The sequence below is a fragment of the Ziziphus jujuba genome, chromosome 1 (assembly GCF_031755915.1).
Source record: "Ziziphus jujuba cultivar Dongzao chromosome 1, ASM3175591v1".
Classification (NCBI taxonomy): Eukaryota; Viridiplantae; Streptophyta; class Magnoliopsida; order Rosales; family Rhamnaceae; genus Ziziphus; species Ziziphus jujuba.
This window is the reverse complement of record NC_083379.1, coordinates 38612054-38635856: the sequence shown is the minus strand read 5'-3', so window position 1 is coordinate 38635856 and position 23803 is coordinate 38612054. Positions and strand designations below refer to the sequence as shown.

General features: G+C 34.8%; 3 protein-coding genes across 5 annotated transcripts; 1 reads left to right on the top strand and 2 right to left on the bottom strand.

Annotated features, from left to right (window-relative positions):
* Nucleotides 1–629: 629 nt before the first annotated feature.
* LOC107407239 (5'-adenylylsulfate reductase 3, chloroplastic) lies at nucleotides 630–3268 on the bottom strand. Its single transcript, XM_048461969.2, has 5 exons — nucleotides 3025–3268; nucleotides 2759–2914; nucleotides 2263–2386; nucleotides 1219–2062; nucleotides 630–1114 (listed from the first exon to the last, which is right to left on the bottom strand). The coding sequence occupies exons 1-5, from the start codon at nucleotides 3092–3094 to the stop codon at nucleotides 884–886; spliced, it is 1425 nt and encodes a 474-aa protein (XP_048317926.1). The 5' UTR covers nucleotides 3095–3268; the 3' UTR covers nucleotides 630–883.
* A 1598-nt stretch (nucleotides 3269–4866) lies between these two features.
* LOC107432953 (probable tetraacyldisaccharide 4'-kinase, mitochondrial) lies at nucleotides 4867–8522 on the bottom strand. 3 transcript variants are annotated; one of them, XM_048461978.2, is made up of 8 exons: nucleotides 7926–8066; nucleotides 7478–7601; nucleotides 7006–7224; nucleotides 6457–6606; nucleotides 6113–6322; nucleotides 5760–5819; nucleotides 5524–5604; nucleotides 4868–5198 (listed from the first exon to the last, which is right to left on the bottom strand). In XM_048461978.2, the coding sequence occupies exons 2-8, from the start codon at nucleotides 7538–7540 to the stop codon at nucleotides 5037–5039; spliced, it is 945 nt and encodes a 314-aa protein (XP_048317935.1). In that variant the 5' UTR covers nucleotides 7541–7601; nucleotides 7926–8066; the 3' UTR covers nucleotides 4868–5036. The 3 variants fall into 3 exon arrangements, with proteins under 3 accessions (XP_015899675.2, XP_048317935.1, XP_015899666.2); XM_016044180.4 differs by having other exon boundaries at nucleotides 4870–5198; nucleotides 8060–8518; XM_016044189.4 differs by lacking the exon at nucleotides 5524–5604 and having other exon boundaries at nucleotides 4867–5198; nucleotides 8060–8522.
* A 3703-nt stretch (nucleotides 8523–12225) lies between these two features.
* LOC107433088 (uncharacterized) lies at nucleotides 12226–18896 on the top strand. The gene is made up of 9 exons (XM_016044335.4): nucleotides 12226–12944; nucleotides 13505–13550; nucleotides 13749–13827; nucleotides 13921–13966; nucleotides 14054–14152; nucleotides 15842–15910; nucleotides 16011–16344; nucleotides 16607–16749; nucleotides 16837–18896. The coding sequence occupies exons 1-9, from the start codon at nucleotides 12474–12476 to the stop codon at nucleotides 18256–18258; spliced, it is 2709 nt and encodes a 902-aa protein (XP_015899821.2). The 5' UTR covers nucleotides 12226–12473; the 3' UTR covers nucleotides 18259–18896.
* The last annotated feature ends 4907 nt before the right edge of the window (nucleotides 18897–23803 follow it).

The following is a 23803-nucleotide window of genomic DNA, read 5'->3' as shown; positions in this document are numbered from 1 at the left end:
AGTAAGCAATGCTAATTGCTAAAGAAGGAAATAACTTTAGGCTTCATCGGTGGCCTCGGATATGGTTCTCTGAGAAAATAACCCATAAACACAGCTCGAATCCGTTCTTATTCATATTTACCTTACCCATTGTCTTCAGTAATTTATTTTGTATCTCTGTTCATATTTTATTTACCCATGCAAAGCTCAAATTAATTAGTTTACCAATTTATGAACTAAGACTAGCTCTTTAAGCCAATTTCTTGATGATGGCATAGACGTGTCCAGTGATATACAAATAGTATTTGGGATCCATCAGCAAAAATAAATAATAATAATAATTGGGATCAATGAAACAAATTTAATAATAAAAATAAAAATCATGCCACTTGCCTACGGTCCAATAATATGGTGCCAAAAAATAAGATATTGAACAATGTTCCTTGAATTCAGTATGCATGCAACATTTATCCACATTTACAGCAGCAGATGATTTTGGAATAAGCAAAGAGGCACTGTGTCTCTGGTTGCAGTTCATGGTATTGATCAAAGACAGTAATCTCTACAATATTCAACCACTTCACATTGTTTGTTCCGCCAGCAACTTCTTTATAAAGAACCTTTGGGCAAGATCATTAACACCAACTCAGTTAAAATCAAAGAAGACGAAAAAAGGCACTCTTTTTATTCGGCAAACATGGAGAGATTGACGAGAAGATCAATCTCGCACAAATTTCAGGCTACAAGAGACAGGAACATTTATTTACCTACACTAAGATGTACAATTTCTTGTTCTAGTGCATCTCCCACGCTACAGATGGTAAAATGCGCTATCCTTAGCGAATTTCCCACAGGAACACGTATATTTTCCCAGTGTCCCATTAACTTATTTCTAGCTGCATTATCACCGTAGAGCATTCACGAACACCATCAGAGAACTGACATCTCTCTTCTCAGACGGATACTTGATGGGCTTGGATGAATGTTTCGGGAAAAAGAGTATTGTCGGAAAGCTACCAAGTTGCAGCTCTTGCTGTGCATATGCCTTCTGATCACCATCAGCCCTGAACTTTGCCACCTTTACCCCTGATCCTGCAAGCTCCTCTGCTAGTTCAATGTACGATGCTTCCATTGCCTAATCAAATTCCAAACGGAAGTGAGATTGATACCGTCAGGCTCAAATAGTTTGTTAGATTACATGTAATAAACAATGATCATAGCCTTTAAAATGGTATTCACCTGGCAGAAGCGGCACCATGGAGCATAAAGCACAACAATCCAAGGTTCTCTTCGGTTTTCCAGTCTAGCTAGGTTCTCTATCCCTGTCCTAGTCAAAGCAACCAAGTTTGGGTTGTGGAAGATGTCAGCAACGGTGGCATTGCCATTTGTGAGTGAACTCCAATTTCCATTTCCATTTCCATTTCCATTGCCATTGCCATTGCCATTGAGCTGCAGCACCTCTTCTTGCTTGATGTTTCCTTTGTGTAGGCCGCATTCCTTAGCCTTAGAATCCTCCCACCACCACCTTCCCTCCCTCTCATGCTGCCCTGGCAGCACAGGCCTTGTGCATGGTTCGCATCCAATAGAGATGTAACCTTGGGAATGCAAAGAATTGACGGGAACATTTAGAGCCCGGAGGAACCTCCAAATCTCAGGACCTTCCACATTAGCCAAAGGATTCCACTTCACCAAGCTGCCAATTCCACCATCCTTTCCTTCAAAGGTGGGATCAACCTGGACAATTGGGATTTCAGCTCTTGTACCTGGAGATTGATCTTTTCTTTGTCCAGTAATCCATGAACGTAGGCCCTTTAGAGCCCTCCTCAAAGGTCTAACCTTCCTCACTCTGCAGCACTCCTGGTGACCATCTTCATAAAATGAGAACAGTCCTTTTCCTCTCACAAACGCTTGAACTTCCACTGCATCAGGGAACATGTATTCAATGTGGAGGCCATAGTGCTTCTCAACAGCGTCAAAAAACTGGTATGTTTCTGGGTTCAGCCTTCCAGTATCCAGGCTGAATACCCTGAATGGTCGACGGGTTAGTTTGGCATACTCTATAAGGGCCACATCTTCAGCTCCACTGCACAAAAAGAAATTACTCCAAAATGTTTAGGTTCTGGAATTCAAATTGCAGACCCCACTAAAATATTTGAAAGCTGGTGTATTTAACGTGAGGACTATATTTCAAAAGTGCATGCCATTTGCCTAATTTTAATAATAGCATATCTGATCCATTGGCAATGGAAAAAAAAAAGAAAAGTTTCAAATTTAAAGACATACCTGAAAGCAATGGCAATCTCTTTTCCGAATTTCTCAAGGGCCTTATCCATAATTTCAAGCGGTGAAGCATTTTCCAATTGTTTGGCCAATTCGTCGTACTCTTCTGATTCCATGGTTTGAACTTCTACACATTACCCAATAAAAAATGTCAATTTAATTCCTTATAAGAGATCCTCAACAACCTGATCAAACACATCTCACCGTCTAAAATTCACCCAATCACGTTGTCTTCTTTTTTTTTTTTTCCTCCCCCATTCAAAAGGAATATTTTTTTATGGTGCATTCAACTTGTCAATTTGTAATTTAATTCTTTTTAAGTACCATCAACCCAGAAAACGAGTCAAATTAATTTTTCCACTGAAAAAAATAATAATAATAAAATCATTAATATATGCAGGAAAAAGACAAAAACCTAAACCCATCTCGCTCATAAGAAAGAACGGAGATCAAAAACTCAAAGAATGAAGAATGCTCACCATGAGAGTAGCAAAAGTACCTGGTTTAAGAAGAGGAGAAATGGAGTGGTTCCCTTTAGATTCAGCGAAAATTGGTCTCACCGAGCATTGCCTGTGGTAACACTTCCCAGCTGCCGATGGAACCAGAAACTGATCATCTGAACCTCCAAAACGCATCAATGGAACTGCACCTTTCACTGTCACAAAATACCCAAAAATAAATAAATAAAAAATCAGAATCTTACACCCAGATTCAAATACATATAACAAACAGAAAGATCAACAAACACAAATTGAGAAGTCTTACCCTCGGACTGGTGCGAAGAGATTGACGATTGGAGCAGAGAAGATGACGGAGACGGAGATGCAAAAGCCATTGATGGGATGGATATGAAGGTTCGGAGACTCTCAGAGTGAGTGAGTGAGATTTGAAGGTTCAGGAAGAGAGAGAGAGTGAAGGAGAGCAAAGTGACAGCTAAAAGTAAGGCTGGCGTCGTGGTTCATTGAACCTGGACCGTCTTTTTCAAAGGTGCTTTTTCATTTTTTCATGTTAAATTAATCCTCTTTTTCCACAATTTTTTTTTTTTTTAGTCCTTAAAGCTTTAAATGGTTTTATTTTATGTACGAGTAGTCACATTTAATTTAGTTTGAATATATTTGAATCTTGGATTTCGTTCACCTGGAATATTTTGGTGATACCTTGAGATTTTAGAATTTTGTTCCCTTTATTTCGTTGGAAGGATTTTTCTTCTGTATGAAAAAAAAAAATATATATATATATATATATATATAGAGAGAGAGAGAGAGAGAGTTGCTCATATTCTGGATTTGCCGTATGATATAAAATTGCAAAAAAAACGAAAAAAGGACCTTCTGTATGATAAATCAGTCATAAGTTATATTGATTTTGAATGTAATCTTTTTAATTATATGTTTGTTATATTAATTGATCGATTACTTGACAAAAACCATATCCATCAAAATGGATTATGAATGCCCTCAACTACCTGCATGTCCCCCACTGAAAATAGACCACTATCAGTTTGCACCGTGAATTTGGTCCCTTCTTGTCAACAAAGGTCAAAACTATCAATTTGCAGCGTGAATTTGGTCTCTTCTTGTCAACAAAGGTCAAAACCCATGACGAAGTAAAAACAAAAAATAAAATAAAAAATTAAATTGAGCAAATATGAAAGTCATTCTTCAAATTAAATACAATATGAAATTGATTTTTTTTTATTTTATTATGTTTTATTTTTTTAATGTCTTCATCGAACTAGATTCTAGCCCTGCCTAAAGCACCTCATTTCACCTACCCACAAAGAAGAATCTACCCAACCCACTTGTCATTATGTGAATCAAACCTTGCCCTTTGCTATTAACCAAGTCCTATTATACTTTTGATAGGTCAAATCAAAGTCATTCAATTAAACTTTTGCACATGGTAAATTGAAAATCCGTATTGGTAACTTAAATATGCAAATTCTTCATTAATTAGAATTAACATATCTTCAAAAGTCGAATTTCCTTGCTCTAGTAGCTGGTCCTACGCACTAACAGGAGGAATTTGATGACACGATTTATTGTAGAGAAACGTAACCCCTCAAGTTAATGAATAGATGATTGCCAGGGATTGACCAATAAGCAGTTGGATAGGAGGACAAATTTACAGTTACCGATAAAAGTGACTTGGTTTGAATTTGAAAGATAAAATACATAGATATGTTTGAAGCCTAGCTCGGTGACTTGTTTTAAAGTGATCACGGTATAGGCTGGCTTCGGATGACATTTAATTTCTCTTGTTGGGAAGGTGAGGGTTTAAGAAAATGTTCATTCATTCTGATTTAACAAATAAATAGTCCTATACATAGTCCTACTTTTACAGGGTCAAATATTTGACCCTGTAATACCTTTCCGAGTGCATTTAAGTGTAACACCTTTCTGGGTGCATTTAACTTTAGCATCTTCATTTAAATGTCCTGATACTTTTTATTTTTAAATTTTCGATACCTCGTTTAAGGTGATTTTGGTTTTTTTGTGACTTTTAGCATCGAAGAAAGCTCCTATTGTCTGAAGGTGACCCAAAAAAAAAAACAGATTTTTTTTTTTTTTTTTCAAAACAAAAGAAAATTTGTTTACTTAATAAATTAAGGGAAGAACATTCACGAACTTGGACTTGGGTTTATGAAAATGATAAATTATTAACACAGTAGCCAATATAGTATTAGAGGCTAGAGACATTTAAAAAAAAAAAAAAAAAAAAAAAATTTGAATCATGCCCATGGGTGCTCTTTCATTATAAGTTAGCCTATCTTATTTCTAGCATGCACCTGGAAATTTATGTTCCAGTAGCTCTTTTATCAATTTCTTGAAGCTATCTCCAGTGCATCCCTTGTTAGGTATGAATTGCAATTCAGAACAGAGTGCCATAACTTGAAATGGATCTAACAGCTTTAGAATGGCTGGCTCTCTATCATAATCCTGCAAACAAAGAATTTGAGTTGAAGAAAAGAAAGAAACCAAAATTCTCAGCAGTGCAGTCATCATTAACAATTTCTATCCTTACTAAGTTCTCAGCAGTACAGTCATCATTAAAAATTTCTATCCTCACTAAGTAATTCAAAAATCCACAGCAGTCCTCCCACTGAAGATAGAGAGCAAACTGAACTCAATTGAAGGTGGGAATCCCTCCTCGACTGAGAACAAATATAAACATGCACAATATCCCTAACTTAAACGAACCAAGAACTAGGAAAAGAAGATAAAACAATCTTCTGGCCCGTATCATTGTTCGTTATTTGCTCACCTTTTCTGTTACAATAACAGCAGGCTTGGTCCCAAACCTTTTCTCCAGCTCTCCAAGTCTCTCTCTAATCATCTCAATATCCTTAATTGATACAAAACAGAATTACAAGGTTGGCATACAAAAGTAGCATCAAGTCAGCAATAACCAAGAGCCACTTCTTTAGAAAATATACATGTGTGTGGGAGAGTGAGGGGGCAGAATAAAAACTTATTTTGCAGCATGAAGATAATTGTTACCTTGGGTTGAAATATATGATGGTCACTGAACTCAAGTTGGTCAACATAAAATGCTCCTAACTGCAGGAAATTATCAGCCATTTAGAGACAAAGCATGGAAGAAAGCAGATCAAAAGGAAGAGAGAGAAACGCTCTCAGACTCTCTCACTTGATCAACCATGCCCAACAAAGCATCTCAGAAGCACATTTGAAAATAACAAAGATATGTATGCCACGTATATATATGTGTGTTTGTCACATTTGTAAACAAATTGATCCGTGTGTGTGTGTGTGTGTGTGTGTGTGTGTGTGTGTGTGTGTGTGTGTGTGTGCGGGCGTGCACAACCGTGCACAAGAGATAAAGAGAGTAATACCTTTTTCATACCTTGCACAAATGCATTTGCAGAACCTATGGCAGAAACACATAAGACGATGGTGTTCGTCAAGGCTGTCAAAGGTTTTTTGGAGTTGATGTTTCCCACGTCAAAGAAATGAGAGGGAGCCATTCTAGTGAAGAAAATAGGAAGATATTCTTTGATTTCTCGTACTGTTAACTCAACATCTTTGAGACTTTGTTCTGGAATCTGGAGTTACCCAAGCATAAACTTCTATGTCAAATTCATAACTTTATATGAACAATTCCATTCTAAGGGGGGGAAAAAAAATTACATATATATATATATATATATATATATTGAAAAGGTTAGCTCTTGAATACCAAGTCTGCATGATGAAGCACAACAACATCTGCCCGCTCGAGTGCATTCAGAGGTTCTCTTAAAGGTCCAAGTGGAAGCAATTGACTGTTTCCCCATAGCATTAATCCATTAACCATAACAATCTTGAGATCACTCCGCAAGCTCCAGTGCTATCTTCCACATAATTATAACACAAAACATCAGTACAAACGAAGCAATGAGCAAAATATTTGTCTGTCCATGGGACCATTAAAAGCCATATCAACAGCTAATAAAAGCAAACAGGAAAAACTCTTGGTCATGGAACTCGTTCATTTAAAATGACAAAGATTTCATGTTAGCGTCACGTCTGTCAGAACTCATGGAAAAACTAGGGGTAGATACCCCACTTGTCCCAAGTGGATCTGTCAAACATAAAAAGCCCCAAGTTTGACCTGACTGGTCCTAAGATGTCTCCTTTCCCAATTAATTATACAAGTGGCTATTCATAGACCTCATGTCAAATTAGGCAGGAGAATATAAGATAAGAATTGCATATCATGTTAAAAGCAAACGACAGAAGTTGTCACCTGCATTCCATCATCAAGAATCGCAGCACCAATTCTTTCTGAATCAGGATGACCTTGTGTTCTATAAGAGTATGTATTATTACTATGAGGATCCACATAACCATATTCTTTAAGGAAAGAAGATGCAATAGCTGCCCGATTTGCACCTATAGCAATCTTCACGGGCCTTCCGAGCAGATGTCTTTGGAGCATTTTAGCTTCATCCCCTCCAGCATAACCCTGTAAAGTAAATAAAAGTTACCCAACTTTTATTGCGTGATTCTACTGACAATATCTACCTCAACAGAAAGAGGAAAAAAAAAAAAAAAAAAAAAAAAAAGAAGAACCCCAAAAATTCAGCATGGAACTTTGAAAGTCAGCAAAAATGCTACTTACTTTTGTAACACTAGAAGCATAAAAAATCAATACAATTACCTATGGAAAGAAAGAAAATAAATAAATAATTAAATAATAGAAAGGAGAGAAAAAGTACCCTAGTAAGAATGAGAGGTGAAATTCCAGAATCCGCAAGCCAGCGAGCAATGAATTCAACCATCGGCGTTTTTCCATTGCCTCCCCAAGTCAAATTCCCAACACAAATCACCGGCACTGGCAACCTGTAAATTCACAAGCAAATTATTTTCGACTTTGAAGCTGATACACCACCAGGATTATACGCAGAGCAAACATTCAAAAATAAATAAATAAATAACGCCAAAGTTTCAATCACAAGCACTACGCCGATTCAACTGAATTTGCTTGGGGTATGGAAAAATGCAGATGAAAACAATGCAAGTCTCAAGCTGGCATTTGATTTCACTAAACACCAGTAAAACGTACCGTTTGGTATCTGAGAAAATGTAGGGAAAGCGAAAAGCGATCAAATAAAATCTAATATCCAATTCCGCTAAAAAGAGTAAAGCACTTGGATGAAAACTTGCCAGCTAAAAGTTTCTCATTCTGGATAAACGTCAACACGAAATCATAGGCCTAAAAGTTCTCTTTCTTTCTCTGAGAATCCAAAAGGAAGAGAAAAGACAGGTAGATATTGGATTTCGAAGGAGGGGAATAATACCGGTGCTCGCGAAAGAGGCCGAAGTTGTACAGAGCGCGTCGCAGGGAAAGAGCGAGCTTGTAGAGAGTAGAGGCGAAGGAGAGAACAGGGACAAATGAGCGTTGCAGAGGAGAGAGCTTAGCGTGGTCGTGTGCGTAGGCGATTTCGTTCACCGCTTTCCTCAGTTTCTCCATTGGAGAACGAAGAGACAAACAGAGAGAGAGATGAGAAGAAGCTGCCGGAGGAAAGCGAGGGAAGGACGAGGTTCTGAGGAGGTTAGAATTCGGTGTACCGCGGTGCTTGTTCTATCAGTGTTTACATCCTGTCATGGCGTGCCGCGTGTCTTTGGGGGGTGATCGATTAGCTTTAAACCCCAAGCGTGAGATGAGTTTGATCGGTGTGCGACGATGGAGTATGGCCGTTAGATTCATTCTTTTTGGGCTGGTTATTGTTCATCTATTATTATTATTATTATTATTATTATTATTGTTTTTTTTTTTTTTTATCATATCATAGTGGAGGTTCGAAATAATTGCCATAGGTTTCGAGAATTTATACACATCTACCCTGTCAATTTCGCGTTATTTATTTACTAATATTATCCATTTGATTTATTTTTGAAATTGTTAATATAAATTTCTTTTAAATAACATATTGTTAATAAAAATGTGCACAACATAAATGTGATACTTTTTTTTGAAAGAACAAAATGTGATGATTAAATGGGGTTTGCATCATCTTCCCATAATTCCATATAAGTTGAAAATTTAAGAAAAAAAAAAAACTGCATGGATTAGAAATTCCATGTTATAAAAAGTACAAATGCTAATTTCTTACAAGTTTTAAAATTTTAGTAGATATATTATGTTGTTTTTACTTTTTCGTAAGAGAAAAATGTTTGTCACTAACACTCTTATTTATGGTTACTTAATTAATATAAATGGTGTTATTTTTTGAAACAAAAAATTGTTAAAGAATAATAGAAGAACAATTAGAAAGAATGAGGGTTGGAGCCAGTTTATACATGAGGTGTGGGGCGGTGGAAGGAAGTTGGATTCGAAACTTACTAATTTGATAGAAATTACTAGATTGATCCTTAGGCAAGTTCCATAAATGCCTTTCCTGAGCTGTTAATATCTACTAAAAGGCCCATTTTTTATTTTTTTCTTACCAAAAGGGGGGAAAAAAAAAACATGAACATCCTTACTTGACTTTCTATTAGTGAAAACACAAACAAATTTATCATAAAAACATAATTTTATGTCCATGAACAGAAAACAATCAGAACCCATATAATGTCAATCTTTGTCTGAAGTAATCAAATTTACTACTTCCTTAGAATCATTTTCCACCGGACATTGAATAGATAAGCACATGACTCTATACCTTTAAAGTGTATGTGAAATAGAATTAACAAATAATTTTAAAATTTTAGTTTCGCTGGGTATTAGTTAAAATTCTTAGCATAACCACCTCTAAGTCAAACAAATAAATGTCCTTCAATGTAAAGCCAAAGCCAAAACAAATTTCATTCAACATAATAAAGTTGTAAAGATCTAATAAGTGAAAATTATAAATGAAGTACAGGAAATGTAAGTTTCCTACGCAAACACGAATTTGTGCACGGGACACCAACCGAAGTGACCAAATATGAATTTGTAGTCAAGATTGTCTCCAATGATAGAGAAGCCGATATGAGCTATGAGCATTAGTATGTCCATTAAGACGCACTACCCCACTAGTTAAAGAGGAAGAGTGAGTAATCACAGTGGCCACAATTTTCTCTCTTTCAGGATATTGTACTTTATGAATACCTGGTCTAATTCCTGGTCAAAAATTGTTTACACCATCCAAAGGCCAAATTTATTGACAAAACATTCCAATTGTTAAAATCTCTGGATAATTATGGACATAATCAACACCAAATTTAACCATTGAGGTCGACTCCCAGATTACGAGCTCGATATGATCCGGAGCTTAAAAAAAAAATCAATTTATTCTTTCTCCAATTTATCATGTCTTAGATAAAAAAAAGTGTTGTGTTGTTGCCCTTCAAATTTAATTTATTATTCAAATTCTCAATAATAATGAATCTTAAATAATTAGCTTGTTTTTTTTTTTAATTTATTAATTTTTATATTTATGAATTTGAAAATTAAAATTAAAATTTTGATAAATTTTTTGACTATTTTGAATAGTCTCATATAGTAATATCGATAAATTTTTTAATTATCTTGGATAGTTTCATATAATAATTTCATACAATATAGAATTATAATTTAATACCTATAATACTACTATAAAATATTTTTTTTACAGAGAAAAACAAAAATTAAAGTAAAGTTTAATAAACTGGTGGATGATAATTTATATTTTACAAATGGAATCACATGCTAATTTGTTTTTTTTTTTTTGGTCACAGACCGAAAATAATAGCATTTCATTCCATATTCAAGAGTCAGAGTTTTTTTGCGCTTGAGGAAAAAAAAAAAAAAAAGTTTAGCCTAATATTGTTATTGACTGATTATACAAGAAAAAAAAGAATAAAAAACAAAAGATGCATCCTTGTGGGTCCCATGATGTGAGAGGGGCATTAGCACTGATTTGCCCAAAAATTGTGCAAGTTGAATGCACCAGTTACCACGTTCAATCCATTCTTGACTCTTATAAAATCCAACGGTTGCGATCTATTCCCTCTATTCTCCGTGTAAAAACAGTCATAAGCCGACTAAACCCATTATTTCCACCATCAAACAAGTGGACGCCCACTGACCCCACACAGTTGGTAAGGTCCACAGGAAAAGTGGGGACCAACTTGTCCAGGGGGAAAGAAAGGAGCTGAATTTCAGGAGGAGGAGGAGGCAGCACTTCAACACATTACACAATTTTTTCTTTTATTTATTTATTTATTTTTATCACTCGGTGGTTGCATTCAATGCTTGTGTGCTTAGAATCCCAATAAATGCAAGCTAGCTTTTCAGAAATTCAAAACCATGGCCCACTCTATTAAAGCCCCTCCCACTACCGTCTGATCTTTTATGCTCTACCTTCTATTGGTTGGTTTGATCAAAATTAAAAAAGCATAATCGAATCAGAAACATCAAATATGCGACGATGCTGATTTGGACGGCTGAGATAATAAATCACACAGTATCCAAAAAGTAAAACAAAAAGCGGGAAACATAAAATGACCAATGAGTCCAGTAGGGTAAACGCGCAGAACACATTTTTTTAAGTGGTTGTTTAGTCAAATTACTGAGCTAGAGACTACAGGGACATTAGGTCACGGCGATCACTTTCAAATTTCTAACAACATTGGAAATTATTTTCCACGCGCTCCCGAGAATTCGTGTAAATCACCGTCGAATATATATGGGGAAGAATAACAAGATAATAATACTTTAATTCATAATTCGAGATTGTTTTAGAAAATAAACGAAAATAAAAGTATTCTCTGGAAAAAAATAGCATAAGCTTTTTTATGGACGTATTAAATGATTCTAATAGGAAAAGGAGTGCGTATATATGCTGTTTTCACGGACCAAACCTTATGGCCGTCAATACAATAAAATTAGATCAACAATAAACATGATATATTATTTAAAAAAAAACAATAATTCTTTTCTTATCCTTTATTATAATAAACAATGTATAAATGTTAGTGTATACGAGCATAAAAACATTTAACCATCGTGTATTTTTTTTGGTAAACAATCTAAAAGTAAAATCACTATCTATTATTGGTAACAACATAAAATTGCATATCATTAAATACCAACAATTTTTTATTGTAATAGTATTATGCTATCTTATTGTAATTGATTGAAAACGTTAATAAAATCTGCAAGCTCTCAATAAGAAGAGAAAAAAAATCTTTAATATGTATATAACCAGGCTAAAAACAAAGTTAACTTTTTAAATAAGATTCTGTAAAAACTGATTCATCATTTATTAAAGCCCCTATAAATTTATTAAAAAGAAAAAAAATAAAAGGTAGGTTGGAGCGTGAGCACGCGCTGAAAAGGATTTTGAAAGATCAGGTAAAAGAAGGAAAAGGCCAAGTGAAGGAAGCAGAGCGGGCAGCAGGCAAAGGGACACGCAAGCCTCATTCGGGCAGCGGGCAGCCCAGACGCCGTATTTCTTAGCCACTGACGCCGTTTTACACGGACAAAAAAGAAAAATCAATGATTCATTACCCCACTCAAGGGTCCGAACCTCAGCTTTGCATTCAGGCTCGGACCTCACAAATGCCTCACCGCTCTCGAAAAAAGCCAAGCCAACCCATCGAAAATAATGGAACCCAAAGCAAAAGACAGAGAGAGAAAGAGAGCGAGTTCTAGAGAGAGAAAGTAGAGTGAGAGAGAGTGAGTTTTGTTTTTTTTTTTTTCCTAGAGAGGGAAAGTGGTAGAGAGAGAGAGAGAGAGAGAGAGGAAGGATGGGTCAGATCGTCAGGAGGAAGAAGAAAGGCAGGCCATCGAAGGCAGATCTAGCACGTCGTTCCGGCGAGTCACCGGCGGCGAAAGAGGCCGACATACGCCGGAGCCTCCGGCGTCGAAATGTGAGGTACAACTTAGACTTCGATGACTACTTGGATGAGGACGACGAGGACGATGAAGAAGACGAGAGGAGGAGGGAGAAGAAGCTGAAGCTGGTGGTGAAGCTGAACCAAGGAAAGGATGAGGCTGAGCTGTCGCCTAGCCGAGGTCGGAGTGGCGAGCGTGGGGGGCACGCGCGGGGAAACGCGTCGGAGGAAGAGGAGGAGGAAGAGGAGCAGAGTGAGAGGAAACCTTTGAAGAAGCGGCGGATTAACGGTGGCGATGATGACGACGAAGAGGAAGAAGAAGACGACGACGTCGTTCGTGGCGGTGGTGGTGACGATGATGATGATGATGGAGATGATGATGAGGTATGTGTTTGAGTAAAAATCAATTTTTAATGGATCTGCGAAATGGGATACAGAGACAGAGACAGAGATAGCGAGTATAGAAGAAGTTCGAAGCGAGTAGGGGAGAGAGAAAGGAAGCTGATAATATTTGGGGTGGTGGAAGCTTTAAGCCTTTAACGGATGGAGTGTCCAGCTCAGCTGAATTCACTGAGAGTTTTTCTTCTTTTTTTTCTAATTGGTCCAGACTTCTATATAAACACTCTCTATCCAAATCTTCTCTCTAGGTTCTCTCTCAGTGTGTCGGGGATTTTGAGAGATATTAACGGTTTTTGGAGTCAAACTGTCAAAAAAAAAAACTAACGCAAAACCCACAGAATCTGATCACGCTCCCCACCTTTCTCTCTCCACCCACATCTTTCTCTCTCTACCCCTATACATTGTCTGCCTTATCTGTCTCTGTCTCTGTCTCTGTCCCTTTCTTATGCTCATTTAACGCAGTCTTTGCTTTTATACATATTTGTACTACATTTATTTATTTTTTGTGTTTTCATTTTTTTGGGGGGGCCTATGGATTTTGACAGGGAAGGGGTCGAAAAGCGGACGCTAAGAGGCTCGACTCTCTTCCAGGTTCGTTCTGGTTTCTGGGTTTTAGTTGTTGTTTTCCTTCTTTAACGAAGTTGTTCTAATTTCTTTGATGTAAGTTTTTGAATTTTGGGATTTTGGGTTTTGTTTTGTTTTTTGTTTTTTTTTCTTTTTTTCTTTTTTTTTTTCCCTAGCTTTGCTGGAAATTTGACATGGTTATTGTATTTCTCTGTGTTTGTTCAGGGACGCCATCTGATCCTCATTCTGGGATTCCATTGCCCGATAAGAAGACATTGGAGCTGATGCTTGACAAACTTCAAAAGTACTGCACCTGCATTTTTGCTTTGATATTTTGGTGCTTATCGCTCGCAAATCTAAAAGGCTTCTTGATGTTTAACTTCTGAAATCTTGGCAGGAAAGACACTTACGGTGTTTATGCAGAACCAGTTGATCCTGAAGAGGTGTGTATTTAAAACTTTGTATTATGTTAGTATAAATTTTTTTTTTGGGGGGCCCATTTTAGATTGAGACTGTATTTGACATTGTAGCTCCCTGACTATCACGATGTGATTGAGCATCCAATGGACTTTGCAACAGTGAGGAAGAAGTTGGCGAACGGTTCATACCCTACATTGGAGCAATTTGAGGTGGGTACCGACTTTGCACTTGTTTTCTTTTTGGGCATATGTTTGGTTGTTTGAGAATACGCTACTTCTTTTCATAACTTGGTCAGACGAGTTATGATGTTACCTAGTACTCCTATTAATTTGGGGGCTTGAATAGGCCTACTTTATGTGACCGTCCTCATTTCAAAACGTCATGTGATTACATGGGCTAAAGCTTTGTATAGAAATTTTCTCTATCCTTCAAGCTTTGTATAGAAATTTTCTCTGTCCTTTCTCCTTTTTATTGGTTATTTTTGATACTGAAGATAAAGATTGTGCGCTTCCCATCATCCTTTTTCTATGTTTTAGAATAAAGATTGTGAGTTTCCTATTATCCTTTTTCTATGTTTTAGAATTTACATGGTGAATCAAAAGTAGTCATAAAACATGTTAGAATTCTTCCTAAAAGCATTGTATGTTTTATGATTGTTTTTTAATTGTGCACAATCACAAGGCAGACTTTTGCCATCAGTTTTAGTGATCTTCAATTTTAATTAAACTATGCTCTTTGATTATTGAGCATTAGCATAAAATTCATAAATGTTTTTCTTGATGAATAATGGTGCTGGAACTCAGGACATTCAAATTCCTTGCAATGTTGGTAATACAACTCAAAAGTTAACTGGGGTATGACTACTGATGATTGCAAAAATATTATGTAATGCTTTGAAGAATTAATTCTAACTTTGAGACTGGATTTTGTTTGCTTTATTTCTTCTTCAGCATTGACATTGAATGGGAAAAGTGGCTTTTGTAGAGAATGCCATGTTGATACTGTATTAGTGTTGTCTGATTGACAAAGCTGGCTGAGAATATGCTATTTTATGAGCCTGAGTGGTGATGATTTGATTGCTTATTCTTTGTGGTCTATGTGGACTCATCAGTATGACCCTTTATTTTCTCAACTAGAATTTGTTCCTTTAAATTAGACTGGCATGTCTGCAGTGTCACCTAAGCAAGGGGGAAGAGTTGGATTTTGTAATGGTTACATTTCATATTGAGGCAGGATCAGATCTGGTTTTTCTGCCATTAACGAGTAAAGCTTGACCTGTAGCTTGATAAATGTAGTTTGACGAGTTAAGATTGAAACTTGTCCTGTTCCTCCTGGAAGGCAATCTCAATCTAATGATAACTTTTTAGATCGACCTTTTTTTTTTTGTTTTTGATCGAAATTTCAGAAAGACTTATTGGTTGAGGATTTTTCTAACAAGTACTTTACTAGCAGATACATATATATATATTTTTAATATCTATTTATTTTTTCTCTTTCCCTTACTCATCTTTCTGTGCTAGGCTTGTTTTTGGGTCTAATGGGACAGATAAAACTTTAGGTTTTAAGGTTATATTCCAACTTAGGTTTTAAGGTTATATTCCAACTAAGTTTAAATAATATCTTGTTGAAATTATTATGCCTGTTCTGCTTGGTTAGGGTGTGCAGCTGACCTGGGTCCATTGTTATTATTTGAGAGAAACCTGATACATGCATATGACACTTTCTCTAAAAGAAAAATAAAGGGGAAATAATGTATTTTAATGGTTTATGGTTTATAACTCTGCTTATGCTAATTTCTTTACACTGGAGTTGCATTAATTTTTTTGACATTTATCATCTGTATGATGTATTTTGACTTTTATAAAGGAAAAGAGTTTAATTGATCTTTTTGGATGCAGAGTGATGTGTTTTTGATATGTTCGAATGCAATGCAGTACAATGCGCCAGAAACCATATACCATAAACAGGTATGAAATACTGATTGTCTTTTCTTATTCAAAATTTCATATTAGGTCTGTCTCGATTGTGAATTGTTAAGATGAATTAATGACCCAATTATTTTGAAAGGCCCGTGCCATACAAGAGCTGGCAAGGAAGAAGTTTGAGAAGTTGAGGATTGAATTTGAATCCTCTGAGAAAGAGCAGAAGTTGGCGCAGAAATTAAAATCAAATTCCTTGGTCAAGAAGCCAACAAAGAAGCCTCTATGCCGGACCCTGCAGGAAACTGTTGGCTCTGACTTCTCCTCGGGGGCCACTCTTGCAACAGCTGCAGATGTACATAACAGTTCCAATCCAATGCAAGCTGGTGGCTGTGAGAGACCTGGCAACACCGATGGGCCTGTAGAGGGTAACTTGTCCTTGAATGATGCTAATGTAGAGAAGGCTGAAGAGATGTCATCAGGTACTTTGTTCTTCTTCTCTGCCATTATGCAAATTTAATCTATAGATTTAAGAGCATATGTAGAGTTTAGAAACTTTTGTAGCTGTCTCGGATTTTAATACACTGTTATGTGTTTTTGCTGGTTTAATTAAGTTCTCTACAGTATACCAGCTTATAGCTGTACATTTTCAGTGATAGATTACTCAAAATAATGTTTTTTCTCATGGGGGGCAGAGAGACATGTTGTTTGCTTCTAATTTGTTTTATCAATCTATTGTCTCAGGGAAGGGTCTCCTATCTAAATTAGGGAGGAAGCCACTTGTACTCGAGGATCGACGTGGTACCTATAACATATCCAATCAACCTGTCATCAGATCAGAATCTGTATTTACGACCTTCGAGTGTGAAACCAAGCAGCTGGTTGCGGTATGTATAAAATGTTCCTTCCGTTTTTATCCTCCATCTTACAGTTTCTATGCCGTGTTCTGATTTGATTTTGAATGTCGGAATCAGGTTGGGCTTCATGCAGAATATTCCTATGCTAGAAGCCTTGCTCGTTTTGCTGCAACTCTTGGACCTGTTGCTTGGAAAGTTGCTTCACAGAGGATTCAACAAGCACTGCCTGCTGGATGTAAATATGGTCGTGGTTGGGTTGGAGAATATGAACCACTTCCAACCCCAGTACTGATGCTAGAGAATCATACCCAGAAACACCCTGGTTTGGTAATGCAGGTCCATACTACTGGCGAAATGAGGAAGGATGACAGATCATTCAAGACACCTGTTCCTGTTAAGGAGCAGGCTTTTAGTGGGCCTACCTTAGAAGGTAGACAATCTTTATTTAGTCCTACCCGTGGTCCTCAATCAGAAGGTAATCCAGCCATGCTTGGTTCTGCTGGACTTAAATCGAATACTGCAGTTAATGCTGTTCATCAACAGCAAAATTTCCAGCAAAATTCCCAATCCAGGAATTTCGCTGAGCTTGAGAAGAAGGTGACAAAACAAGTTGAGTTGAATTCTCTGCCTTCAGCCAATCAAAATAGTGCTGATCATGTTGTAGAAAAGAAATTCTCAAGAAATGCAGAGACAGCAGCTTCCAAATCAAGGGATACAGTATCAAGACGCACAAATTTTCCTCAGGCTGTACCTTATAAGTTGCCAGATGCTAATGGAGTTGTTACTGGGGGAATGCCTAATGGGAAGGGCATGAATAATTCTCCAGACAATCGGATGAATAGTCCATCTGATAGTGCTCCCAATCAAATGGCCAAAGCAGCTGCATATCTTCCCCATGGTCTGGACAGGAGTCTAAATGACCCTGTATTGATGAAAATGTTGGCTGAAAAGACACAAAAGCAGCAGAAATCTTCAGATCAATCAACATTTGAGACTCAACAAATAATGCCATCGGTTCCATCAGTAAGGAGAGAGGATCCAATTCCAAACAATGCAGCTGCAGCTGCTGCACGCGCATGGATGTCTGTGGGAGCTGGAGCTTTTAAACAACCAATGGAGAACCCAACTACACCTAAAAGTCAGATATCTGCAGATTCATTATACATCCCAATTAGGGAAGTTCGTCCACAAATTTCACAGGTTCGTGGTGATTTTCCTGTGTCTGGTGCAATGCAGTTTCAGTCTGAGAAGAACAGATTTCAGGTTCCAGCATTCCTACCAGTACCACAACCTGTTCGCTTTAACGAAGGACACATCCAAAACCGACCTATAATTTTCCCTCAGTTAGCAGGAGCTGACTTATCCAGGTTTCAGATGCAGTCTCCGTGGCGTGGTCTTAGTCCACAAACACAGGCAAGGCAGAAACAGGAATCTCTTCCTCCGGACTTGAATATTGGTTTCCAGTCTCCAGGGTCCCCGGTGAAACAGTCTGGTGTCCTGGTTGATTCCCAGCAGCCAGACCTAGCTTTGCAACTCTGAGTATGGATATAATTAGAGGGATTTTGGACTAATAGATTACATACCCGAGGCATTGATTATTCCTGTATGTCAGGGACGTGGAATTTTTGGTCTGCCTAGGAGCTGGTTTGCATCGGCTGTGAAAAGGACCCTCCAGCTTTGATATGATAAAAATTGTATTGGTTTCCACAAAAAATTTGTGGAAGACTGATCAGGGCCTGAAATTAATGACTGGAGGGGTTTATGAGATTTTAGTCCAGAAAGTTGGAAATTTTCCGATTGAAATGAAGATTCTTCTGGCAGATCAGTTGGTTTGTTGTTGGTTTATTCGACTCTGGACATGAGGAAACTATGATTCGAAGAGCACTTCATGATCCCAATTGGTAAAGAGGAGGATTACAGACACCACTTGCAGTGGCACATATCATACTGGGGATCTAAAAAATGTTGAAATGACCACAAGTATGATTCATTTAATGATAGAAATCAGTTGCTTAGAAGTTCTTAATCGAATGATTAATTATGCATAAAATGTAGTTGAGGCCTTTGTACATTTGATTACAGGTGGATGAGAATTAGTTGCTTAGATAATTTTAGTCACCCTTTGTGCCTTCATGTAATTAAGGGCCCAGAATAAAAATTCCATATTATGTGTATTATGTACCTTTTTACTTAATTGTTTTTAGTTTTTCTTTTCTTCAAAACATGTTTTGTTCTTTTTTTTTTTTTAATTTTTTTTTAATAAAAGAAAAAGGGCATGGTTACGTTATAAGTAACATTAGTTTACCTTTTGTTCAACAAATTAATTGTAAAAATAATTACTTTTTAATTTAATTTTGGATTAAAAAAAGGTACAATTTAATTAATTTTTTTGGTTAATCTTGAAATTGAGTTGGGAATGCTTGAAATGTATTTAAAAAAAAAAAAAAATTGTTGAAGCTTTTAGTATCGACTTCAAAATAATTTTTTGAAGTTTTATATATATATATATATATATTTTGTTTCTAAATTAGAAGTGTTTTTTTATTTTTATTTTTTTCATTCCAAGTTTGTTCTTTAATATATTTGTTTTGAACTTTTAAATTACAGTTTTATAGTTATACACTTTAAATTTTGTATTTTGATTGGAATAAATTTCATATGAAATCAAAAAATTTTGAAAAAAAAAAAAACTATATAGAAAATTTATATGTATACAATATAAGCAAAATTAAAAATATATATTTTATTTTTAACAGTGAAAAATACACTAACTTTTAGGTGTCCTTTATCTATATCTATACAGAAGTTCTAGTTGGTTCTAAAGCAATATGTGGTACATGCAGTAAATATATTAAAATACTCACTTTTTAATTTTAAACTTTTATTTATAGTTTTTATTTTTGAGTTAAGTAAATGAAATTTAATTGGTAAGTAATTTACATTTAAAGATGGAAATTATAAATTAACGAAATAGAAATGGAGAAGAAATTATTATAAATACAAGAAAGTATTTATTGTAAATGATTAAAAAAAATAAAATAAAAAAAGAGCTATGCTTCCTTGTCCTTGGGTCTTGAATAAGATTCTCCAAGCGAATCCCAACATCTTCTCCAATCCTTAGGCATCAAATGATCTGTAACATCTGCAGGGGTCATATTCCCTTTATCTTACAAATAGCCAACGGTGTCAAACAATGATGTCAATCAGTATTCATATAATTCTTAGTCAAAACTTTGAACCCCCTAAAGACTTGCGTAGGAGCTCAGTGGTTAGCACACCACAGGCCGGCCAGTGGGCGCTGCGTTCGAGTCTGGGGGTAGGGGCGGGGGGTGGAAGGGGATGCCTGGGGGCATAGCAACAAAAAAAAAACTTTGAACCCTCTAAAGTCACCGTAAGAAAGCTCAGTGTGCTTGTCCATTCGTCCCCTTCTAATTAGAGCTTGATAAAGTTTTTCCACATAACTTGTGGTCAATATGACTAATCTTTCACACCACTTGCAGCAGATCAAATCCCATCAATGAAATTCAATAAGCCAAAAGAGCGACCTTGCTTTTCTTGTTTGCGACTTTGTCTCCTTTAATCCAATTATCCTTTCTTTGAACCGTATAGGGAAAAGAGGAAGGAAAATAATATATATATATATATATATATATTGTAATTTTACTATATGAATTGTATTGCAGATTTATATATATATATATATACTGGATGATTAAAACCAGTGAGAGTGTGTATGGTTTAAATGGAACTCCCGAAAGAAATTCTCACATCTATGTACGCACGCAGCAAAGTTATTAATATACGTATCATTGCAGCAAGGGTGCATACATTACGAAAGGTTGCTTCTAATATAACAATCATCCAGTTTTGTTTGTTGTCATTATTATTTAATTGGCTCCACACATTATTGCCAAAAAAACACAAAGAAAAAAAAAAAAAAAAAAGCTCCATATATTCCTGAATCTCACATAAATAACTCACAAAAATAATTAAAAACAAGAAGAAGACAAACACAAATTCATTGATTTCCCAATGTATCTGCAGAAAACATATATATTTATTTATTTTGATACAAAAACATATGCTACTAATGATGGATTAAAAAAAAAAAAAAAAATTGACAAAAAGAAAAAACCATTTGCAAGAAGGAATCTACAACAACCTGCGCGTGTGAGGATTGTAAATGGATATTTTCTTTTTAAAATATTGGTCCTTTCATACAAACAAAACCCTTTTTCCCATTAGATCCATCTCTCTCTCACCGTTTCTCTCTCTGAATTCAGAATTAATTGCTGCTCAAAAAAACAAAGAAAGCAAATGGAAAATATTTTGAATTATTCTTTATTTGGAACGTTGAGAAGGTCCTCTGGAAAGCCAACCAGCTGATGAAATTCCAGAGCTATGTTTTTGCTTGCTCTTCGAACCACTTCTTCTTTTTACTTCCTTGTTTGATTTCAATACACAAGCATCTCCATTGCATTCGTATCTTTTCGATACATGGTGATCATCAGGTTCTGCAAAGCAATTGAAGATGTTTGGGATCAAAGCCATATATTATATAATATATAGCTTTGAATTTTGCTGAATAAACAACAAAATTGGATAAAAATGGTCTTCCTTTTTCTGCCAATTTTTTTTTTTTTTTTGGGGCTCTCTTAACTCTGTTGTATGTGGCTATATATATTGTATTTGCTAATATAAGGTCAATATTGGTTGGCTCCCTAAATTTTTTTTTTTTTTTTTTTTTCTGATATTGACAATCTCTTTGTTTTCATCCCCAAGCTGCGTGTGTGTTATTACAACAATATCGTGTCTGTATACAAATATCTATCTCTGGTCTTTGTTGTTGACCGCGGCTAAATTGGGCCGCGTCGGCCTGCCTTGGCTTCCACACATTTTAATAAAGAGTTTGTACAGGGAAAATGGGTAAAACTGACACCGTCTGATTTTTCCTGCAGCGTTATGATCTTTCATTATTCAATTTTTCAAACCCATTAAATTAAATCGTTGATAGTTGGCAGTCAGAAAGTTGAAAGACATTGAATTTCTTTTCTTTACGTAATATATACAGATTGAATTCTTTAATAATTTAAATCTATATATCTTTTATTACATAAGCAGTTGCGTAGGGACATAGCAAATGAATTTTTAATAGACCAATAAATGCACCTTCCCAATTTAACCTCCAAACAAACAAAAAAAAAAAAAAAAAACACATTTTCCTCGTTTGCTTGTCTTAAAAATTAATAAAAGATTATCTTTATGTCAAAAAAACAAGGGTTATCTTTAGGATTATATTATTTAGTCATTTTTTTGTCCGTGTATATATATATATAATATATATATAGTGTCATTTAAATTTACAGTAATGATATTAAAAAAAATTAATTTAAAATTTTGCAATTTAAACTTCTAAATTGCGTATTTGACATCCACTAAAAAAAAATAAATGTATTTGATACCACTAGCAAATACTTTGAAATGAGACTTGTGAAACTGGAAACAAAGGAAAAAAGCATATGCGTTTTGACGTTTCAACCATGCTTTTCTTATCTAATTTCAAAGTGTCTCCGTTTACCCAATAAAATAAATAAAATAAATAAATAAATAAATAAATAAAAGTTGTCTCTTTTATTTGAGTTTCAAAAAGAAAAAAAGTGTATCCTTTATTTTTAATATTATAGTGTATAATTTAGATAATATAATAATAGATAATAAATTAGTAATAAGATACTGAATTCTACAAAATAGGAGGGAATTTAGATTCTCTTCATTTCTATAATAATGGAAAATAATAGATAAACTTAAATTGGGATTATTATTTTTTATTTTTCATAATATAAGTGTACCAAAAAGACTACCAAGATACTATCAAACGATGAAGTTCTATTTTTTTATTGGTTTATATATTTAGTTATACGGATGAAGGATTCATTTATCCATTATGAATAACACTAGAAATATAAAATAAATTTTACCAAACGTATATTAGATACATGTATTAATATTTGATTAGTTTATGTATATGTATATTTATCAAGTGTTTATTTATTCATAATTATGTTATAATAGCATATTAACCAATAAAATATTATCTCATGATATTTGGCATATATCTTGATAAATTTATTTGATACCTTCAGTATTATCCTTAAGTTAAATTAATATAGCTTTAGGATAATACTAAATGTATCAAATAAATTTACTAAAATATATATAAAGTGCCATGTCAATATTTTATTGGTTAATATATTAATTTAATTGTTTTCAAGAAATATATTAATATAATTTAGTTATGATAAGTGAACTCTTGAAAATATAATTATATCTAAATATAAACTAATTAAATTTTATTTAGTTATGATAAGTGAACTCTTGAAAATATAATTATATCTAAATATAAACTAATTAAATTTTGGCACATAAAACTTCATATGCATCTTGATAGATTATTTGTTATTTCTAGCATTAATTCAATTTTTCATTAATAAAATAATAGCATACATATTGGAAAACATCCACTTTGGTATTCTTCAGAGCATCTCTAATGGACAAATTGCAATGTATGTGACACAAAGATTGAAAGAGTTTCTAGTCTTTGTGGGATGAATATTTACTTGATAGATATTCAATTCTAAAATCAACCTTCAATGGTTCTGTTTAAGTTCCTACTAGTTAATAATGTATTTATTTATTTTTTCTTAAATAAAATAATAATAATAATTGATAAAATCTATCAATTTATTTTTTTCCTTTTATAAAAAAAAATTATACTCTAGATAACTATAATTTTGCTGAGGCACCAGCTAACAAATCATCTAGCATAGACCATCCTCTTTGATGATGTCTATTTTTTATTTTTTTTATTTGATCAAATTGGTAAAGTAATTAAGTAACCCATTGAAGAGATTTTTTTTAATGAATGTTTATATTTTCAATATGGCAAAAAAAAAATTTAGCAATCCATAGAACCAACTTACTCTTTTATTAATTATTTAATTATTATTACTATATATATATATTTTTGGCAATAAGCATTACTCTTTTAAAAATATAATATTGAGAATCTTTATTATATGTATCA